The sequence below is a fragment of the Sinohyriopsis cumingii genome, chromosome 10 (genome assembly GCF_028554795.1).
Source record: "Sinohyriopsis cumingii isolate HCF-2022 chromosome 10, ASM2855479v2, whole genome shotgun sequence".
NCBI classification, from domain to species: domain Eukaryota; kingdom Metazoa; phylum Mollusca; class Bivalvia; order Unionida; family Unionidae; genus Sinohyriopsis; species Sinohyriopsis cumingii.
Window position 1 is genome coordinate 70,589,155 of NC_142970.1, and position 24,565 is coordinate 70,613,719.

General features: G+C 38.3%; 1 protein-coding gene across 2 annotated transcripts in view; it reads left to right on the top strand.

Annotated features, from left to right (window-relative positions):
* The first annotated feature begins 8,048 nt into the window (after positions 1-8,048).
* Positions 8,049-24,565, top strand: part of LOC149790364 (cysteine and glycine-rich protein 2-like) — a 26,430-nt gene continuing 9,913 nt past the window's right edge. The window contains exons 1-3 of one of the 2 annotated variants that reach the window (XM_089972409.1): positions 8,049-8,184; positions 15,392-15,554; positions 16,418-16,592. In XM_089972409.1, coding sequence (XP_089828535.1) covers positions 15,440-15,554; positions 16,418-16,592 — 290 coding nt within the window. In that variant the 5' untranslated portion in view covers positions 8,049-8,184; positions 15,392-15,439. The remainder of the gene's footprint in view (positions 8,185-15,391; positions 15,555-16,417; positions 16,593-24,565) is intronic. The other variant, XM_089972410.1, reaches the window with a different exon arrangement.

Genomic DNA, 24,565 nt, shown 5'->3' on the forward strand with positions numbered 1-24,565 from the left:
AGCAGTTTATAGTGATGTCTAGCACTGGGGCATCATGCCGCTGACATGCAGCATGATGTCCCACCCATTCACATTATCCAGACACCTGGCCAACCAGTCATAACAATATCCTCTTAATGCCGAGCGCCTAGTGAAGCAGCTGTTAGTACAATTTTTGTAAGTCCTTGATATGACTCGGCCGGGCTACGAACCCGCGACCTCCCGCATCCGAGGCGGACACTAACCAGTAAGCCACCCGAGCAGTCCAGAAAGAGAAAGAGAAAGAAATGAGAACAAGAAGAGGGTAATGCATAGCACATTAAGACTCTACATTTGGAGCTATGAGAACGCATTTTCAGAGTTTGTAAATATACAATTGAAACGCAACTCAAATTCATTTCTCGATTTTTAAACTACTTCTCTTTCCACATCACAAGAGACTGATTCTTAGGAGAAACTATCACAGACCCCCCCCCCCACTACTCAACGTGGATATAAAACTTACCATGATAAGACCCTTGCCCTCAGTGTTACTACTACAAATTCCGTTGATGGAAGTCAATGACAGTGTTCAGGAATCAGGAGTACCAAACCCTTTTACAATAACTGTTTCCACATACAATTTCAATCAGTTTTAGACGACGTGTGGTGTGCGTGATAGTGACTATTTTTCTTGGATTTCGTATACTAGCAAATTCATTATGGACCATTAATGAACAGTACATAGATCATAGTCATGACTACTTAAATGTTACAGGTGTACGAGAGACATTATGTTAACCTTCCTGAGTATAGTGATGAAGACAAGTTATGTACCTCCGTGCGAAGAAGACATTCGTCGTACTTTATATACCATTCATATGTACCAAGTACATATTAAAGTTGATTACACCAACAAAATGGCAACTAGAATGATCCACCCAGTCACATTATCCTGACATCAGGCCAGCCAGACCTATCATTAACCTCTTAATGCTGAACGCCTAGCGAGGCAGTTGCTAATACCATTTTTCTAAGTCTTTGGTATGGCTCTTCCGGGGTTCGAACCCGCGAACTGCCGCATCAGAGGCGGACGCTCTAACCACTAAGTCACCGGAGTGGTAGTAGTAGCAGTAGTAGTAGCGGCAGCATTGTACAAATAGAAAAGAAAAGAAATGACATTCTCTGAGAAATTAGAGAATGAATTCCACAGACTTTTGGAACACCAGATCGTGTACATAAATGTCATGAGACAAAAGATCGAATATTGTACACTTACTTGTTTATATACAGCTTTGGTCATTTTAATTTGTGCCACCTTTATGTACATGTATGGAATCATTTATGCTGTGTGATATTTCGGATTTCAGTTGCTGTACAATGACTTTGAAAAGTTAACGTTTTTGTGGTTAAACCTGTATCAAATGTATAAAATGCCTTGTGTGTCGTTGATGGTAAGCTCGGAATTGTCAATTCCATGAATATGGCTGCATCCTCCGCATCATCTGGTGTCAAACTCATTGACTAAGTTAGATCGTCAAAGATAGGAGACATTACATCTTCACCGTCCCGAGCGTTTCACTCAAAACCGAATTTGTCAACTGTTTGTTCACATAAAAATCGTAGTTTGATCGTCAACCACAACGTATTGTGTGGTGTTAAAAAGACTTGCAATCGGCTGGCACATTACTCCAGGAAAGCCAAGGAGAATCCATTTCGTTTTTAGAAAACATTCCTCGCGAAGACGATGGGACAGTGTCCAACCTTCGCCAAACACATCTTATCTTTAATGAGATGCTAGGAGAAGACGAAGAAATAAAACTGACTTTCACGAAAAAAAAAAAACACCACCACAATGCTAGTGTTATTTATATTACTTGGTCTGAAAAAGACATCACCACAATGCTAGTGTTATTTATATTACTTTGTCCCTGAGTGGCCGATAGGTCTAGTGAGCTCGCATGGACCGATCACTGCCATCTCGCATTTGTCTGCATGGGTGCGAGTCTCGGACTTGGCCAATGTGGTCATGTGAGAAAGCCGCCAGAAGTTTCCCGTGGGTCGGTGGTTTTTACCTGGGTTTTCTCGGATTCTTTCTCCACCAGTTATACTGGCCGCCATATATAGTTTATCTTGCGCTGAGAAATGGCATTAAACACCAAAACTACAACAATTTATATTACTAATTTTATCTCAGTAAAGTAAAGGACATCTCACTACAAGTCTCAGTGCCCAGTATACTTTTCAAGTCCAAGATATAATTTTTACGTGAGTCTTAACGAAAACAGTTAGGAATCCCTTGGCTGAATTAAGCATATGGATGCCACTTGTGTGTACGATTTAAAACCGACCACTCTCATTTGAGATTTTGCACCATTTTGTTCATCACTTGTGCCAAGAAAGAGGCCGTGTCATTTGCACGTCTTTTTTAACGTCTTGCTGAAGAAGAAAAAAAAATGATAAAAATATCCTGCACTTTTCTTGCAAACCTTTTTCAACATGACCTCCTTTCAGTCTCATCTTCCTCCTCCAAATCGATTCGAGAGTCTAGATCTTCTGCTAGTTACTCTTTCTTGTAAGCTCTCGTTCATTAAAGTCACCTTTAGTCATTCATAAAGTCAAGCAAGACGAAGTGTCAAATCCATCTTCCACCGTTCTTGAGGAAATAAAGAGTTTTCTTGTTGGAACTGGATCCCCATTTTCCCCAATAGTTATATTTAATAATATTAAAAAGTGAATCAACATTTTTTCGATGGGATCTGGCTCGGGCTGTGGGGGTTGGTGGTGCTTTTAGCTGTGGCTTTGGAGATAATTCCTGTCTAAAACAATTTGTAATATTTTATGCAGCGGGGCACACTTCTCTATATTGTATCGCGTACGGCATCCTAAAGTCAAATACCATGCTCTATAAAATCACGTTGTTTGCTAGCTACGTTGACAGAGTTGGCTTCAGTTTGTTTTTTACTCCAGCTGCTGATGATCAATATAGTCAGTTGCAGCAGAACGTATGTTTGCGTCATGGTCTTGTTTTCCACCGTAGAGATATAGACCACCACTAGATCCGTATGGAGAATACAACGATGTAATCAGTTACATCAACAAAAGAAATTGAATACTGTAACAAGATGAACCGGGGTGGGATCAGATTACAATGAAGACAGTAAGAATGGTAACGAAAATGTAGAAGAAAAAATTATAACTCGTGCGCAGAAGATCCAAATATTAAATATTTAACAATGAAGCTCACTGAGATAACTGATAAATAAAACAGTTCCTAACTGGAACGAATTATAATTTAAACTTCTTATGAACCGAGAAAAAATAAAACATTAACGATTCCAACAATGTGATTCCATTCAAATAATGGTAAAATTATTCACGTAGAGAATTACGAAATTCTCACAAATAGCGATAAATGATACGTTTTCATCACAAATGATAAATGACAGTAAACATTAGGACATGTATCTTGCTGCGTCCAGTTCATCACCACAAGGTATTTTCAGCCCCAACCCTCTGTCGTATGGTCAAGGAGCCCCCACGAATGGTCCGCCCCTCTCGGTCTGCCTAAGGCTCCTTAGATCCTCTTGTTCCATGCAGACAGATTTGTCCCAAAGCCTTGGTCCCTCACCACGTGATATAATCATTTACTTCTTCCGGGCCAACGTCACCATCGACAGCAGTACACTGGGTATATACCAATCCAAATTGGCACCACGGCTAAAACGGCACCTTTACTGCGCTGAAAACACGAATATACCGCATAGCTCCATCACTCCTTCAGCTCTACACAAATTTCATGCAGCTGAAAATATAACCTATAAATCCCTGTAATATCTGTGAAAAGGTTATGTACGACATGCAATGACGTAAGTGACGCAAATGGAGTTTATTATTTTGTAAAAATCATTTTCGGGACCACTGCACAAGGTTATCATAAACAGGTTCATAACTGAGCCTGTATCTGACGAGTATTTTACAGAACTTGAAATAACACTCGTCCCTTAATACATGCAACATTAATATAAATATAATGGTTATGTTCAGCTACATACAGGTAAACTAGAAAATAGATTATAATAAATCTAATAATATTGCATTATACGACACAAGTCAGAACTACATTAAATACAGGATATATATGATAGTACAACAATTCTATCCTATAATACAAATAGGAAAATAAACATTTAACGCTTCACATACGTCTGCAGCTGGATATATCGCGTCGTAAAATTGACCGCTCATCACTGACAAGACGTTTCCGTAGTATAATGTTTAACTCTATTGTGAGACTTTATGCACACAGGCTGTGTTGCAATACACGGCTTGTGCACTCCATGTACATCGGTTTTCTCATCGTATGCACTTTGCTCGTGCAGCATTGGGTGAACCGAACTCATCGAAATAATGTATGATATAGATAAACCACCCTCAGGTAACGCTGTACACGGAAACGAAATCTGAGTACACTATATCTATTCCGAACAATACACCATTCCATGACAAATATGGCATTTGAATGATGCAATTTCCCTTAGAAATAGAAATTTAAAATTTATGCGAAATGCAATTAGACCTTCTGTTATACCGATAAAACAAATTTCATCATAGGATCGAGTGAATGATCGAACTCAAATTGCCTGCATGTCAGGTTAATCTGGTTGTTTCCAGTCCTTTCTAAATCACTGTTGGTGACAGGCAAGCGTTGTCATATTTCTTTTCCTTGCCTCTCTCCATCCTCTTTGGGTCATCAACCGTAAGTTGATGGTAGCGTGCACTCATTCCCACTGTGTAAAACAGGAGCTATTTTTCTCCTTCAAATAAATATAATATTGAACCTAAATATTTGGCATGTTTTTCTTCTCCTGGGATCAAACAATGTTCCCACTCTTTTCACTTCAGATATCGTCTTGTCGTAATTCAAGAGAACTAAGCTAATGAGGTCAGTTTGCATCCTGAAATACACACAACCTATTATCATCAAATTAATGTCTATTTAGCGGCTTCTCGCATTCATAACTTGAACCATGACATAACTAGACCTCGTAGATAAGCTATTACAACCCACTGTGGGATGTAAATTACTAGCTGAATGATGTTGGTCGATACACGCCAATTTTTCCCGGGTAAGTGAATTCATAAGTTAATTACACAAATGAATTAATTGACTTTTCCTCCTTAATGAACTCCTTGCCCTACCTACGTTACTTTCTAATTAGCAATTGACATAATCATAGTTAAATCGTTAAATCAATTCTTAGCATACATGTTACATATCATTAAAGACAGAAGAATTAATTCTCACTATTCGTAACAGGGTAATGCATGAAATTCCTACAATACATGTTTTCAGTTACATACAAAGCACTACATCTGAACAAAGGCATGTCAATGAAATAATGAATGACATTCTTACAATACATGAATCGTATAATATTGAAGACAACGAATGCCCGACCAACTTCTGGACTCAAGGAAACTTGAAGTATGGATTAAAAAGGAATAAATTCAAGAATTACAAACCTTCATCACTGAGTGTATTGTATATGGCTCAGCCTTGCCTTTTCGAGACTCGTTCTTTCTATGCATCCTAATATCTCTCTGGTTCCGGGTATCTCAAATTTTTCAGACAATTTGACGAGAAATACATGTTATCTATCGGAGCTAAATTCTGGCTTCCCACAGTAACTTTGAATAATTTTGCGAGGGAGATTACTTACAAACTTTAATTTCGTGTGCTTGCACACACATTCCTTTGTTTAGCTTAGCTAATCAGGATTAAGTTTATGTAATCGCCAAAATTTTAACACTCCCATCGATGTCAGAGTAATTCTCTCTAGTCTCCATTTACTAATAACTATTCCTGGACAATTTCATTTTATAACACTTATTTCAAAATGACACAAAATGTCTCTGGATTGGCTATACTTTGTCGTGTTCCTCTACTTGACCCTACGCTGCTAACTCTGACGGACCTTCATCCTAACGAGTCCTAATTAAAATCCAATCATGCCCCAAACAGAGCATATTCCGCCCATCACAGCAGCAATTTAGTGCGATCACAGTCCATAGCCAAAGTTTATAGTTACGTATCACGCTGGCCATCACAAAAGATGTTGCGACTAAACAGCTACAAAAATTATGCACCATTACGTGTTCTCCTGGCGGCCATTACATAATAAATATTATATCAAAGTATATGTTTTTTAAAAAATAACAGACAACGAAGAATATAATATAAGACAGCAACATAACCTTTTGCTGCGCCCACAAAAGAAAACAAGAACAAGCATCCGCGAATTACTGAATAGGATTTATTTCGTATCCCTGAGCAACAATAAAGAGTGAACGTCGGCTGGTACCCTGGGAGTTCTCTGCTTGAAATATTGAATTAACTATTTCGTGTTTGCCAGATCAATATTTCTTTCGCGCACAGGACGAGCTACCTTCTTATATTTTCCTACTTCGCCACGCATATTATTCGTCTGTTTAGATGCCACTTATAAGTTCACGATGCGTTTATCTGATATGATGCCACCGACGTGATCAATAATAATGTCTCTTGGTATAATATGCAAACACTCAAAAAATAAAGCAATTCTCTGTCTAATTGCTCATCTGGTGTAAACTTTGATATAAGCATCATAAAATATGCAAACTCTCACAAACAGTGTTTGTAAGGCGGATAATATATATTTTTTCAGGTATGATCAATTGCACGCGAACATTTTTTTCCCGCACAAGCCCAGTCTCGGACCTGGTACTAGCCCTGCTTTTAGTTCCATCAGTAGCTATTGCACATTGCAATCGCTGACCACAGAACCCGGTCGTTAGTATGAACGGCTTTCGGGTGAGGGTTTAAAACTGTATCGAAGTCTATTTTTTGCCCGTAACCTTCTAACCTCCTGCGACTGCTGGGGACGTGTTCACATTTGACTATTTGAGAATGCAAATTGGACTCCAGTCCGAATGCCAAAACAGAATGACCTACTCCGTGAAGCACCAGATCTTTCAACAGTTATCTATACAGAGACTGCAAGTCCTACAAAGATCAACATGTAATAACTTCTAGCGTGAGGTCATAGCCGCCTTTTACTATACTACTACTCTGTTGGTAACACCTTGAGATAGAAATTACTATGAACCATCAGAAGTTATATCTGCCATTTGCGACTGCCATTTCGATGCGTCAGGTGATCACATTACGTAAAGTCGGCCTCTATTTTTACACGCTCAAACACCTAATTGTGTCCAAGCTGACCTTTTAATAAAGGAGATTTTCAGCCGATTACAGGGAGCACATGCTGTTTCACGATTTTCGATATTTTGAATTAAACAGAAAGCTAATGGAATGTATATTTTGTCAACAGTTTTGAATCAGTACTCCTTTAGAGCAAGGAAACTTAAATTACGTGTAGAATCAAAGACAATGGATTACACAGAATTAGAGTAAACACGTTTTCTTTCTTATTCTTGAAACAAGGAAATGAACTTGTTCAGAGTTCTTGCATTACATTGTTTCTTTTCCTTCCCAAATATGACATGACAGACTACGTGGTAGTGTTAGATATAATGTACGTTAATTGTTTACTTGACCGCTCCGGTGGACTAGTGGTTAGAGCGTCCGCCTCGGATGCGGGTGGTCGTGTGTTCGATCCCCGGCCGAGTCATATCAAAGACTTAAAAAAAATGGTACTAACAGCTGCCTCGCTTGGCGCTCAGCATTAAGAGGTTAGTGAAAGGACTGGTCAGCCTGGTGTCAGGATAATGTGACTGGGTGGGACATCGTGTTACATGTCTGCAGCATGATGCCCCAGTGCTAGACATCATTATGAACTGCCACATTGCAGACATGGTAGCGATATAACTGAAAAATTGTTAAGCTACGTTAAAAAATCTAAATCACACACACACACACACACACACTTGTTTACTTGATCACTAATGAAATTATATTTTTAAGTAAATCGTCATATACTGTCTCATGGAGAGACCAACATACTTTACCTCAAGACCGTAAACAAGGTTCTAATTAGTGAATATCATTGCGATTAGTAAGCGTTGTTATTATTGCATATAAACACGAAGGGAAGTTCGCACTTAGTCAGCTCGCCCTTGTATGTACATTCACTACCGGCGATAGTAACGTGTGCAAAGTTTAAAATATGCTGGTGTCGTGTGCACACTTAGCAAACGCAGCCATCAAGAAAACACCGAAGTAAGGTAAGTCAAGGTAGTGTTTAACTTGAAATTAACCATTCATTCATTTGTTGGCTCAACAATTTTAATTACTTTCCGGTATTTTAGTCTTGCAGAAGAGTTTTTATTTTCCATATATATCCAGTTGAATTATTTCTGTGATTTCCATGTTATATATATATATATATATATATATATATATATATATATATATATATATATATATATATATATATATATATATAGAGAGAGAGAGAGAGAGAGAGAGAGAGAGACGAGGCGTTATGTGAGTAATGTGCCTTTCCCAAGATGATATCAGAACATCTAACCCGGATTGGCCTAGACGAATGCTGAACCCGCTACCCATGTATTATCAGCCCAACGCCCTCCCAAATGGAACAGCGGCTCCACAGAGAGAGAGAGAGAGAGAGAGAGAGAGATTTCATTATTCGTGTTACTGGTCTACTTTTACTGACATACTTTTTATTCAGCTTGGAATTTTTTTTTTAAAGAGAGATTTAAACAGATTTCTGTCTTTACATTCTTTTACTCTGATACAGCCTTAAAATTTTATGTTATAGTCCTTTTTTTTTTATAGCAAATTACTAATCGATTAACGAGAGGTGTAGATGAGTTTTGGAAAACACACCTTGACTTCGAAACATAACGTTAAATTAAGGCTAAACTAATCGCAGTCCATCCAGGTCTTACAAGAATTTGCTTTGAGCGTTTTAGTCTCAGTTTTAAACTAGCGAGTGGGTATTGATGCTACATAATCCGACCTGTCCGGTTTTTGTTTAGTGGCTATATACGGCCAGTCTTCAAATTAGCATTTGTGAGCCGATAATAATTATAATAATAATAATAAAGTGTGTGATATAACTGCAGTGAAAAGGGGGGGGGGGGGGCAAAGATAATGGAATATAATATGATCCATGATTTGGACGGATCTGCATGGTAAGGTTAGCAGGAAGGAGGGATGCAGACAAAGGATGCAAAATAACATGGGTGGTGCGGTGAATTCTTAATTGCTGTAGCTTTACTTCAAAATTTCCGGCCTCCCCCCCCCCCCCCATATCAATCTTTTAGCCAGCATACTTCAGAGTGTGAAACTATTTGCTTTTAAACCTGAAATGATGATGTTTGTATCTTTGTTATCTCCATCTTCGATACAACCGCTCATTATATTTCCGCTACCTGTACCCTTTAACCCGGGCTTTGTAACGATAATGATAAAAACATATGTAGTTTTCAGGCTTGCGACGGATTTAGGCTGCATTCCATTCCACTTAGTAATGCTCAGGCACCTTATATCACCGTAACTACGAGTTCAAATAAAGTTAGGCGTAAAAGGTATCTTGACAGAACGTCCCTTGGTTTGTTTGATAAAGTTTCATGTACATAGTTGAGATATAGTTGCTTAAAACAGGCGGACGGACTTAGTCAACACAGTTTGCATTCATCCAAACGAATTGTGCTCGAGAACATTTTCTCATAAGTCTCATTTTGTACGGAAACAAACCCACTTGTATCCCACACTAACTTACTACATTTTCTTTCCATTATTGATTTATGACGGTAAGCCTAGGGCATAGCCCCATAGGTGACCTCTGATCATTAATGGTTAGCTTTCCGTAAACAATCCTCTTCTTCCTCAACATTGGTGTGCCGTAGGCAACGTACTTTAATTCAATTGCCATTGCTCTAAATATCCTATTACTGTGCCTTTAGACACCAAACAAACCAGTTCTCTCTTCTTTATACTGATGCATTGACCCGCAACGAGAGAGAGAGAGAGAGAGAGAGAGAGAGAGAGAGAGAGAGAGAGAGAGTTAAATATATCTTTAATACTCCTTCATGACAGATAATAAAATATCCATTTTCATTAGTTTAATTCCGACCGAGGACTTGCGGTTCCCGCCGAGGACAAGAACTTTCATGTGATAATGTACCAGTTAACGTTTGTAATTGATCATATTCTGCTGGGCAAGATAGTAACCTTTATAAAGACAAGGTAATAATTTTAGGCACTGAAGTAAGGAATTTAATTATTGCTAGAAAATGATAGACAATAACACTAAAATCTTTGTAGAGGCAGATTAGGGAAGAAATGGGGGCCCTGAGTGGCCAAGTGGTCTAAAGTGCTGTCCGTTACGGATCACTGCCATCTCACCTCTATCTGCGTGGGTTCGAGTCTCGGATTCAGCCAATGTAGGTATGTGAGAAATCTTGCCAGTAGCTTCTCGTGGGTCGGTGGTTCTTTCCGGGGTTTTCCCGGGTTCTTCCTCCACCAATAATACTGGCCGCTATGTATAGCCTATCGTGTGCTGAAAAATGGCGTTAAACCTTACAACAACAACAACAACAACAAAAAGGGAAGAAAGGTATCAACCTTGGTCCTGATCAACACGTAATTTTAACTGGCACGGTATACTGTTCTGTAATGTGTAAAACGGATCCAGACTAGTTGTCTTTCAGAAACTGCTACCCCAAAGAAGTTTATTGGCCAAAGTGGTTAGAGCGTCTGCCTCGGATGCAGGAGGTCGCGGGGTCCAACTCCGGCCGAGTCGTACTAAATACTAAAATATTGTACTAGCACCTACCTCGTTTGGTGCTCAGCATTGTGAGGTTAGTATTATGACTGGTCGGCCTAGTGACAGGATAATGTGACTGGGTGTGGCATCTTCAGTAGATTTGTTCGACTCGGGGTTGAAAGAGACGAGGGTGTTTCGAATGGGCCAGCTTCTTGCGATCTTCGCCATACGAGGGTCTGGTAAATGCTTCGTTGATCTGTTACCTGTAGAAATTGCTTTGGTCAAATATTGTTGAAACGAAACTATTGAAACATATCTCCTTATCTCAAAATCTATCGAGCCATACTTTCTGCAATTGGTTCTCTTTCCGTGACCCTCGTTTGGCACACATATCCCTTAGCCACCTGGGGCCCCGAGTGGCCGAGTGGTCTAAAGCGCTCACCGTTACGGATCACTGCCATCTCACCTCTGTCTGCGTGGGTTCGAGTCTCGGATTCGGCCAATGTGGAAATGTGAGAAAGCTTGCCAGTAGCTTCTCGAGGGTCGGTGGTTCTTTCCGGGGATTTCCCGGTTTCTTCCTCCACCATTAATACTGGCCGCCATGTATAGCCTATCGCGTGCTGAAAAATGGCGTTAAACCCTACAACAACAACAACAACCCTTAGCCACCGTAGTCCAATTTTCCTCTGACCCTTGTCACCCGATTTTTTTATATTTGGATATTTATGTTGGGGTGTAGGGTTAGAGTCCATTCCCTATTGAAAAGTTGGAATAACAAAAACAGGTAAATCATACATCGCAACAATGACCAATTTACAGATTTGCTATAAAAGATAAATAAAGACTATGAAGAAACTCTTTAAGAATTAGTGCACACTTCCACTACACTGAGGTATATCATGTAATTTTGAAAATGGCAGAATGTTGCGCAGTCTGTTTTGTAGCACCATTAAATACAAACGTTTTCTTCAGGTGTAAAATTTGCTTTTTGTTTAAAATAAGTACCATATGTTAATCGGTGTTAAGTGAAGGCATATCAAGAAGGATACAATACATATATGAATGAGAAAGCATTGAAAATGACAAAAGATAAATTTTAGCACATATTTTTAAATCTCTGCTCTTTAAACCAGTTGTGTATAGACCCATATATAATTTTTTTTAAAACTGGGGCGCTTGTTCAGTAAAATAAGATAAAACCAAAGGATAAATATTAATATATGAAATAATCAATGCAAATAAAAACATCGTTTTCACAAATACATGTATATCCAAAGCGAATTTTGCAAGGCAAAACAATCAAGAAAAATTCAACATATTCTGAAGGTCATGAATCAGCATATAGCTTGTGATGGCATATAAGTTTTATTAAGTTCATTTTGTCCTCACGACTAGTGCCGGGATATTGTGATACCCTTTATTTCTCCAGTTGTGGTATGTTCGTCCGTCCGGCTGTCCCTAATTCTATATTTTCCTAAACCAAGGGATGGGAATGTTAGTTGTATTGTCCTTATATACCAAACCGTTCAGTTTGGATATGCTTTTAACACCTCATAAGCTTTGAATAGAAGGAGGTCATACGCACAAAATAAATTCCAAATCAACCGTTACATTTTGTGGCAAACTCCATTCAAACAGTTATCAGTGTGTATCAAAACAGATGTTTCCTAGTTAGAATTTTTATCTTACTGTGTGGGTGAGGGGAGGCGGATTAAATGGTAAACTGCAATAACCTAGGTAATATATATTTATTGTTGCAATAAAAAAGAAACGTATTCTAACTGCTGGTTTCATACTACATGGTTTGGATGATTGACTTGAACAACCAATTTATCCCCTCCACTTCCATGCTCACACTCGTTTTTTTGCAAAGTTGGCTCGACTCGTGTCGGTACTTAGCTTCACACTCGTTTTTTGCAAAGTTGGCTCGACTCGTGTCTGTATTTAGCTATCAGCCGTATATATTATATCTCACTGAACGTAATCTGTGTTACTCTGAACATAAAACAAGTTTTGATGATTGCCCCACATGGCAGGGTTGTAGCCAAGATTTGCTTCCAAGGTATCGGGTTTATCGATTCTGCTTTTATGCAAGTCTTTAAAAGAAACTCAAGAACGTGGCTGCTTGCATTGGCATGAACATGTTATAATTCCTATCTAGTTTGTGTAATGACATAATCTGCTGTGTTTCTTAAATATACAACCATCACTGCCCTCCTTCAGAATTCGGTATTATTACATACATTGGAGCAGCAGTGCATGTACCAACAAAAGTATTTGACTCTTAGCTGTCCTGTGTAGAAATGATTAGTTTTCACGATTTACCGAGGTTCTCTGTTATTAACTGTTAGAAGAAAAAAATAGGATGCAATTGCTGCATGTTCAGGTAAATTTCACGATAATAGATACAACCACTCCCTTATCTCTGATACATTTGGCTTAAGGTGGTTGAATTTCACATTATACATATAATTTAAATAAACAGATTTTCTCTTGATATGGCTTAAAATGATCGAATTTCTCATGATACATACGGCTTTAAGAGATCGAATTTCTCTCGATATGACCATAAAGAGACCAAATTTCTCACGATTCATATGGCTTTTAGCGATCGAATTTCTCCTAATGCACATGACTTAGATTTTCTCTTGATATGGTTTTAATAGATCGAATTTCTCTCGATATGGCTTACAGAGATCGAATTTCTCAGTGTATATATGGCTTAGAAAGAGCAGATCTTTCACGAGTACATACAACTTAAAGAGTGTTTTTTGCTGCTTAAAGAGATCGAATTTCACATTATACATGTAACTTAAAGATGTCGAATTTCTTGTTATACACATGGCGTAAGGAGATCAAATTTATCTTGAGGCAGATGGCTTAAAGAGATCGAATTTCTCATCATACATATGGCTTAAGGAGATCGAATTTCGCTCGATATGGCTTAAAGAGATCGAATTTCGCTCGATATGGCTTAAATAGATCGAATTGCGCTCGATATGGCTTAAAGAGATCGAATTTCGCTCGCTATGGCTTAAAGAGATCGTATTTCTCATAATACTTAAGCCTAATGAACTCGAATTTCTTATGATACATTTGGCGTAAAAAGATCAAATTTCTCTTGAGGCATGTGGCTTAAAGGGATGGACAGTTAGTTACCTCATACAATACTTAATATTTTAATATAGAATAAGTGGTTCTTTCTACGTTGACGTTTTGGAAAATCTACTCAGATTGTTGGAAAATGTTGTTTCGAATACACGTATGGCAATTAAGAAAATGTTTCCAAATGCACACCAACAAGACCACCTTAGATTGAGAAAATATACTTAAATTTATTATTTCAGAGGCTAAACAGCGTCCCTTATTAGAGGACGTGAATCAGAAAGTTTAAACCTGTTCTGTTTATGATATTCCATATCTGGTTTGAAATGAAGAATGGCATGTTTAGATTTAAGGTGTGCATAATAGTTTAAAAATATTTTATTGCTTACGATGATGGAGTGGAACATGTTGATTTAAATCAAAAAGTAACAGTCAGTTATATTCATTTCTTATGAACTGCACAGCAAGTATACAGTTTTACAAGGTTGTGTGCACCATATGCTGCAACGGAAATAGTACATTGATGCAACCATAGCTGTGTGGATTAGAGGTCTGTACAATGCAGTTAATTTCTACAATAGGTTCGAACTAAAACAGCAGAGAATGTTTTCCCAAAACATTTTTAAAAAATCTAGTTTCGAGATCATCACCACCACCGCAAGCAATAGCAGCAGTAACTCTTCTTTCTTATACCTGTGTCCGACGATAATGCAAACGCAGTTTCCACATATAGACTGTAACAGCGATTGAAATTTCACATCAACGAATGCTGCACACATGGCACCTTCTTCAATTATATATGACGTTTTCTGTGTTGTAAATACAGGCATTAGCGTGTAGTACATACCTATGCTGTGTTTGTCCCGGCTGTATGTTACTAATTACAAAAAGTGTACCGGTGGCATTTGCGGGGGTGGGGGTGGTGAGTTGGGGATGGGGTCGGCGTAACTAGTACCGCGTTAGAGCTAGGGACTGTAATCTGCATAGAAGCAATAGTCGTGTTAATGACGCAGTTGAGGCTTGTCGATCTAAATATATTTTGTTGTCATTTGATTAACAAAATAAAGACATCATGACTGGTGCTCAATCGACGATTAATTATTTGATTTATCAATCTGCATATGGAAATGGGACCCCGAGTGGCCGAGTGGTCTTAAGCGAACACAGTTACGGATCATTGCCATCTCACCCCTGTCTGCGTGGGTTCGAGTCTCGGGTATGTGAAAAAGCTTGCCAGTAGCCTCTCGTGGGTCGGTGGTTCTTTCCGGGGTTTTCCAGGGTTCTTCCTCCACCATTTATACTGGCCGCCATGAATATCCTATATAGTGCTGAAAAATGGAGTTAACCCTACAACAACAACAACAGCAACAACATAGAAATGTTGGTCAGTTGATTGACCAATCGAGGATTTGATCGATTAATCGATTAAAATATAGGTTTAAATATTTATTTAGTGAACAAGTGAATGACTTACGTAGTGGTTTGGTTGAGCTAGTTCTAGGTTTTGTTATTTATAAACAGTCGAACATCGTATGAGCACACTAAGTGCATATCGTAATATACACAGGAGCATATGGTTTCTCTCGTTGCAGACCAGTACAAGTGTTGACTGGTGCAGATTTCTGTTTTAGGAATATAGAATGCCATTCAAGCCCCCAGATCAAGCCAGGTGCCCAAAATGCGGTAAATCAGTCTACGCAGCTGAGGAGAGGATAGCGGCCGGCAAGAAATGGCATAAGTTCTGCTTCAAGTGTGGTGAGCCTTCTTGCAGCTTAACAATAGGGTTTTTTTCAGATTGGGCAAAGCAATAAAGTGTAGCTGGTTTTGCTGATAGTACATAGAACCAATTCACTACGTTAGTGAAACATGAAGTGCTTTTGCAAATTACAGGAATTTAAAAAATGGATTCACTTTTTGCCTTTCATTTCTTACGTAAGAGATGACTGACAGTGATTTGAGGGAAGGTAAATATCTCATTTTATGACTTCATGCAGAGATGCTGCCAGGATTTTATCAAAAGCGCAAATTTATAAAATTTGTGCGTTATTTGCGCACTTGCAAGCTCGGCTCATGTGAATTGTAATGATTATAGATGCCAAGAATTCAAAAAGCTATCCAGAACAATAGACAATTTAATGTAAAGCCACTTGAGACTTAAACCACAGACAAAATTCATGAATTAAATCCGAATTTTAAATAATGCGACAGTGTAAATGCCGCATTTTTTATTTTTTTGCAGAGAGGTTTGCTTCAAAATATTTTGTTCTGGATTACCAGTATATTTAGTAAATGACGTAAACCATTTTTACATTTTGATTGTTCTTCATCACTCTTTGTTTAGGACGTATCTTACTTCTGTTTTAATAATAATAATAATAATAATAATAATAATAATAATAATATTACTGACTGTTGTGCAAAGTAAAACGGCAGCTAAATGCCTTTCCTAAGAACACAGTGAGACAGCAGACCCAAGCTGACCTGGACGGGTATTGAACCATCAACCATTTGGTCACAAGTACGACGATTTAAAAGCTTCACCACGACAGCTCTCCAATAATAATATAATAAAAATAATAATAATAATAATAAAAATAAAAATAATAATTTGACTTCAGGACTTTGTAACAAGCTGTTGGACAGCACGAACTCCACAGAACATGATGGAGAGCTGTACTGTAAGGTGTGTCACGGACGGAAATACGGACCTAAAGGATACGGGTTCGGCAGTGGAGCCGGGACACTTAGTATGGACACAGGAGAGCAGTTTGGAAACACTGAAGCAGAAATGAGGTCAGTACTGAGTATTATGTAACCGTTCATTTGACCGATGAGAGGGGTTGATGGTTGGATGAAGTGAAATCATAGTTTGATCTGATCTGCTCTATTTGTCTATTTCTTCTTTAATTACGTTATTCAGTCATAATACCTGATGAGAAGTACTACTACCTCGAAAATCCAGCCCTGACATAAAATCTTTTAGCTTAAAAAGCTAGAAGTTATCTGCCCACCTATGTGGCAGTCAGTAAGAGTGATCTCTCCATGGCAGAGGGATTGATGCCAAATCTCATGAATATCTTAGTTACATATACCGCTAACAGAACGCTCTCTACAAAGAGGCCTTGCAAATTCCAAATAGAGGTCGTCCATTTAGTACGTACGCATAGAGGGGAGAGGGGGTTAACCCAAATGCATACGCTTGCGTATGGAGGGAGGTGTCTACTGATAATGTACGTACACAAAGGAAACCTCGATAATAATTTGTCTAATACGTAACCTGTTCGACTAGGTTCAGTCTACGTTTGAATTTTCGCGGACACTTGACAAACTTTTTAAAGTTACGCAACTTATTTCTTTGATGCAGCCAGACATTCAACGTCGGTGGACAAGCTGTTTTATTCAACACGTTAATATGATTAATCCTTGATCGTTTCTGCGTGGATTAAATATAGACCGTTCTATAGCATTCAAGGATGGGTGCGTCAAGCGTACGTACGTAGGTGGTGTGTGTGTGTGTGTGTGTGTGTAAAAATAAAGTACGCATGTTTGGTGGGGGGGGGGATGGGTCAGTCCTTGTCAGATTGTTACGTACTAATGGATGGCCCCTTACCAAATTTCTGGAAGTTCTACACTTTCAAGTTGTCGGAATCTTCACTTCATCCAACATCCATCCAACATTTCCAACTTTTCTTTCTTCCTCTGACGACAAAGTTTTGCCTTGATAATTTATCACTTTGCCTTCATCACACACTTAATAGTATTTGCACGGGTAGCTTGTGCGACACCTCATACAGTTATGGGTATAGTTATATTTTACATGTGTACGCAAGTCTGATGTATGCTATATAAAACTCTTAACGTATGTATAATTCCGCTATGACCTGTATATACAGGTAAGTTTTCTACACCAATGAAATGTTAGCGTTCATGAGCCAAGCTTCAGTGAATTCACCTGAACAGCCGTCCTTGAGCCTTCCTACAGGTAACGTTATTATTTTTTCTCATATATTGACGCTTCATTACCTTCATTAGGTTGTCTGCTATTTGCACTATATTCCAGGTAAACATATTTATAAATTATAGTTCTGCACCGACATGAAGTATAAAAACAGATGCAGGGGTACACGTTTATACGTTCTGTTCTACTTGTCTTGCGGATTAGACCATGTGCAAAAGTAGATCTAAACTTAGCAAACGCTGGAAGAATGATACCGACAATCACCCCACTTGTGTAGTGGGGTCCTGCTGTGAACTTATTTACGCATGCGAATGTGTTCAGCATGGGCTGAAGATCAGTGGAATACTGTGTTTAGGGTACCAAAGGGGACGGCATAGAAGCGCATATTAAAGGACGAAGACTTCTTAAGTATACATGCCGACATGTCAGTGCGTGAATTTCTTTTGAAGGGACATACATGTAATCATGGTGCATCAGCCACAAATGCCAAAGAACTACACCTTCATATACAGTTTCAGCCTCCCCCTCCATTCACCGCCGCAACGGGATATATAAATTCTTGTTGGCGATACCGATCGGCCATTTCACTTCAGGGTTCGACTCCATATCTATTGTTGAGGAGCAAGAGAAAGAACAAACTAAGCAGCCTAAACAAATATGCGGAGAGGTTACGTGGATCAAGCATCCCGTACCTGTCATTACAGCATGAACTGGACGATGTCATTCCCACAAAGAGTGGCCGAGTGGTCTAAAGCTCTCTCCGTTACGGATCACTGCCATCTCACCTCTGTCTGCGGCGGTTCGAGTCTCGGATTCAGCCAATGTGGGTATGTGAGAAAGCTTGCCAGTAGCTTATCGTGGGTCGGTGGTTCTTTCCGGGGTTTTCCCGGGTTCTTCCTTCACCATTAATACTGGCCGCCATGTATAGCCTATCGTGTGCTGAAAAAATGGCGTTAAACCCTACAACAACAACAACCCACAAAGACTGCCTGCTTCTGTTACGACCGGACTAGGCCACATATAAAGGATCATAAAGGGCCACGACCACAACAGATAATACATTATAAGCCACCAGAAGAACAGCTTTTGTCCAGTTTGTCCAACCAAGTTTATACAGTCATTAACATGAATCAGCCTAACCCATACGGTACTTCTAGATTCCACTATATACGATGCACAGTTTAGTGCCTCAATATCCAACAGACGTAAGGGAATCTCTAATCAGCGACCCCTTGGAAGTCACAGTATCGAATTCAGGACGCTCCACGAGCCTAGTGAGCGGTTGACCTGGGTGCTCGTCTCCAGCTAATGCACAGGTTGCACAATACACGTCAAACTCACCACCTGCAAGCAAAGACGACGATGATTGGTATCAAGTTCCTTCTTCTTTACTAAAGTGACCGCTCCGGTGGCCTAGTGATTAGAGGAATCCTCCTCGGATGCCTGAGGTCACGGGTTTGAACCCCGGCCGAGTCATACCATAGACCTGTAAAAATGGTACTAATATCTGCCTCGCTAGGCGTTCAGCATTTAGAGGTTAGTGTTAGGACTGGTTACAATTGATTTTTTTATCACGATGGAGGCTGAAAGTTTGCCCACTGGACTAATCTCTCGTTATCTGCTCAAATATGAGGTACCGTCTCCGGAAATGGAGCAATCTCACTTGGCTCATACCTAGTATGCATCTGCAAGGTAAACTGACATAAATCAATTGGTACGGATGCAAGTACAGTGGTGTGGGGAGCACACTTTCTACGATCTTTCTGAAAAGCCTGTGGAGAATAGTCTCCCCAGGAATGGCATCTAGGTATCAATATTCTATAGAGGAAAGCCATTCTGAAAGCCTTTCATTGGTGGCATGAATATCTAAATCAAAAGGGAGTTCTCATTCTGTCTGACAACTCGATATTAGTGACCTGTCGCAAACGGCTTGTTGGAACTAAGTCCCCAGACCTTTGTATCCTGGTGTGCGATTTTCTAAAGTTGTGTCTTCAACGACAAACCCACATCCAAGTTGGTCATATTCTGGGACGACAAAATCTGCTAGAGGTTCATTGTACTGGAACAATCAACTGATACAGATGGAGCGACCTCTTCATCCCTTGGTGTCTACTCAGATATGTGCCTGATGGGACCGACCATTGGTGGACTTATTTGCGACAAGGTGGAATACCAACTCTCAACCTTAGCCGCATCAGTCTCGGATCAGAAATCCTGGGCAGTCGATGCGCTACCCATGGATTGGAATGCCTTGGACGCATACGCTTACCTTCTAATACCTCTGACTACAAAGGTGATACAGAAATCAATTGAATTAGAGTGTCACCTCGTCCTCATTGCACCACTCAGATTGGAGAAGTCGTGGATAATCAATTTTCAATCTCGTAACGGAAATTCACAGGAAAATCAAGATATTCCGTCATCTGCTAAAATAACCATGACGGCAGTTGTTTCATCCCAATATAGAGCTACTGACCATGCACGTCTGATCATATTATACAAGCCCTCAAAGATAAACAGTTCTTTTCAGTTCATTTTTACTAGTGAAATATGTTTCTTCGATAATACTTACCCAATCATAATACGCATACACCCTCCCCAGCCTCCGGTAGTTACATACATAAAGAGTGTTTTTTCCCCGCTTCAGTAGTAACTAAAATATTCACGGAATTAGGCGGCAATCTTTGTATTAAGAGATCACTCTTACTGACCGCAACCTAGGTGGGCAGATAACTTTTAGCTTGTTTCTTACAATATTTTATCTGGAAGGGATGGATTTGCGAGGTAGTAGTATTTCTCATAAGGCATTTTGATTGGGTAAGTATTGTGTAGAGAAATAATGATCCAAGCAAGAAACTATTATGTGTGTCATTGAGAAAAGTAAAATGCGTTGTGTGGTTTACTACGTTTTATGTCCGACAACTTGGAAATTCAGGATGGAGAGGAGAGAAAAAAGAATGAATAAAATAGCAAAGAAGAAATAACATATCAACAATTAAACAATTGCTTAATTAATTGCCTTGATTAATATCAGTTCGGATAGCAGAACAGGATAAAACCGGTATGAAACGGTTACAGCGCACCAGAACGTTGCTTCATGTTGATAAATGGTAGGAACGAACAAAGGGAGCTAATGCAGATATTGACAGATGTATTCAGTGAAGTAGCATAATTATCACAATGCAGGTAATTAGCACATGACTTTCAATACCTTTACGTAGTAGGAAAAAGTATTTATTTTAAACTCTGTTAACTCTGTAAAATGTGTTAACTTTGTACAATTTCTTAATAACTGTGTATAATGTCTTAATAACACTGTATATTATGTTAACTGTGTACAAAATCTTAATAACTCTGTATAATGTGTTAATTTCTTAATAACTGTGAATAATGTCTTAATAACTCCTGTGTACAAAGTCTTTATGACTGTATAACTGTGGGACAACATGCTACATGTCTACAGCATGATGCCCCAGTGCTTGACATCACTGTAAACTGCCACACTGCAGACATCGTAGCGATATGACTGAAAAATTATTAAAGCTACGTTAAAAATTTAAATCACACACACACACACACACACACACACTGTGTGATGTTTTAATAACAGAGCAACAAAAGTGCAGTAACTTATATATTTCTCTTTTGATGATTCCTTATAAAGACTAACTCGTCATTTTAATGCAACATGTCATATGGGCAAAATTCATGCACGAAGAAAACCTTTGAAATAAATCAAGCACGCAAAATCTCCAAGTCAGCTCTGAGTCATTAGTGTCGTAGCAAAAATATAAAACCACCATTCAAATATATAAATTTGTTTATTACCGTAGCTAAAAGAAAACAAACGTGCATGTATTAATAAATATATGACAAACAATACAAAATGTGTTACTTAAAGTATTTGAACAGTAACACGAAATATCAAACACACGTTTAAAAGAAGAAAATAAATCCGCAGAAAATTAAGTTAACAAAAGCAAATCAAGTAAAATGAATACTAAATTGACTAATGTTATAACAAATAAACACGAACTATTGATAAAACGAGAAAATACTAAGCAGAAAATAAATGACAGTCGAATATAATTTATTAAAGTATATTTCTGGTTTATATGGATTAAAGGTAATGCCGAGGGAATGACCCATTCCCCCTAAAGAAGTAAATTAAATAAAAAATAATTTAAAAGAAAGATAATACAAGATGTATAGAAAGTTTATTTGTTGGAGAAAAAGCACGAAAATAAAAAGATATTGTAACTATAAAACCCGATGTAAAATTGCATTTATTTTCGCTTTCAAAATTTAGAACAATGACGATGTTGTGTAAATAGAATGAAACATATTACCCTGAGTATATATTTCACAAAACATCCATCAGTGATGGTAAGAAAGCATGTTCATATATAACAGCGTATATTTATCTGAAACAATTTTGTTTTAATTAAACGTTAGTAATGCATATTTAGTAAATCTCTCTAATATTATACAAAATTATTCAATATTTTGTTTCCTTTTTCAATTGATTTTGATTCAATACCATCAGGAATAAACCTCATTTGAAAAGTTAGACAAATTTAATAAGTAATTTTAACTCGGTATCTGCTGCAATGAACCCATGTATAAATTTTGTCAAGTAATTTTTGACTGACTGTCAGCGGGAGTGAACACAGATAAATTTGCAAAGTCATTTGGACTAACTGTCAGCGGGAGCGAACACAGAGATACATTTGCGAAGTCATTTGGACTGTCAGCGGGAGTGCACACATAGACAAATTTACCAAGCCATTTTGACTGACTGTCAACGGGAATTAATGAATATATAAATTTGCCAGAGAACTTGTACTTTTATACAAATCACAGTTCTAGTCAGGTTAATACGGTGCTTGTGAATAATCGGGGGAATTCTTCATGGCCTTCATTACCAGTTACAGCTCATTCATACTAATCCTTGTTTGAAGTTAATCAGCTGGATTATCGATGCACTTTTCCATTGTGATTGGGAGGTAACTCTGACATAATCATCAATTCCTGAGTTAGTGGATGACCCATAGTCAATACCTACTACCTTAAAACCGCAGCGTAATAATTAATAATTAATAATAATAATAATAATAATAATAAAATTGCAGGATGATTATTTTGGAGCCAGATCGGTCACCTTGGAGCCAGTGTACATTTGTAAACAAGATGTTGTCCAGATATTCTCGATCCAAATGTCTCCCTAAGAAGGCCTTTAACGGTCTGGTAGATTTTTCTGACTCCCTTTATGAGGCTTGCCATAGAAAAATAAGGTCATCTTTTGTCGGTGTTCATCGAGTTTAAGAAACATCTTTTAAAGTCATTTATGGGTTTATCAACTTTAGATTGAGTGTTTAACACTGATTTTTATGTTCCTCCATATTTGTATTTCAGTCTAAAACTCCTCGGCCGTATAGGAATACAACTGCATACTAGCCTCTCTTTCCGTCATTCTGACCTTCATTTGGTCTACCTCCTCCTACACAGTACTCTTAATAGAATCAAAACCTATCTTAAGATCTGGGACCAATTGTTTTGACACTATGGTCTTAAATTATGTAACAGAAAGAAGCAAAATCAAGAAGTTATTAAAATCAACAAATAATTTATTTTCATAGAATACAAAGCGAAATATTCGAAAGACACTTACAGTATTGTTAATCATCAAATCCCAGGCAATTTAAAACGTAATATCACAAGTCCAAAAGTATAGAATGTTCCAAATGAATTCCAATAGTCTTGAATTTCTTGATGTTTCTTAATGTTATAATCCAGAATGTGTTTGAACGAGTCCTCATGAATCCCAAAGATGTGTTTTAGTCCAACAAGTCAAAAAAGACTTTGTGATTCCAATGAATAATTTAAATAAGTAATTCCTCTCATATTATATCTGAACACAACTAGAAGTGATTCAACAGTCTGATCATAAAACAGGAATGAAGACTTTGTTTACAACCTCTGTTTATGTACAAGCTGTCACGTGATCTATAAAGCAGCAAAATGCCCTGGATGTGGAACATTCTAATGGAAAAAGTCCAAATTATTGTCAACATGTTCGCTTCCAGAACATTTTAAACTCGTAATCAAGGCTGGGTCTTGAATTCAAATTCAAGAAAACGTCTTAAGAAGCATGACAGTAGTCAGGTAGGCCAAAACTCTACCCTCAGTCACATGCAAAGGTCAAGCACATAGTATAACTTAATTATTCATAACACAGTTAATTAAATTTTGTATCCATTTTTTCGATTTACATTATTTTATCAAGCTCTTTGTCTATGTTTATGATAAGCTTTATTGCGGCCAATTTAGAGCTCCCACTGAGAGCTTCTTGATTAAAATCTGAGAATTACTGGTTTATTTCTTGCATGTTGGGGAACTGCTTTCTGTTGCTATGCAGAATCCTTCGTGTAACAATTCCACAGCATTGGAACCTTTGTTTGAAAATCAATTTGTGGCAGAAATGTTATTTATCGACAGGTACATTCAGTTTGTGTTCATATACCCATCGATCAGTTACTGTCGCACCTTCGTTTATCGAGTATTCCAGCCTCGTTTACTTATGTGACAGCGACAGTCACATTCGCTTTTGAAAACCATGGGAAACAATTTTGCCTGCACTGTGAATGACTCTTTTTGCACAGGGGACCATTTACAGTCTCCAACCGACGAACGGTACGGTACACTGTTTATTCGCCAATAAAGCTCATTCGGAACATAGTTTGCATTCCCACTGGGGTTCGAACCTGGGACATCTTGTGCTGAAGACAACTTTAATATATCTCGTTAA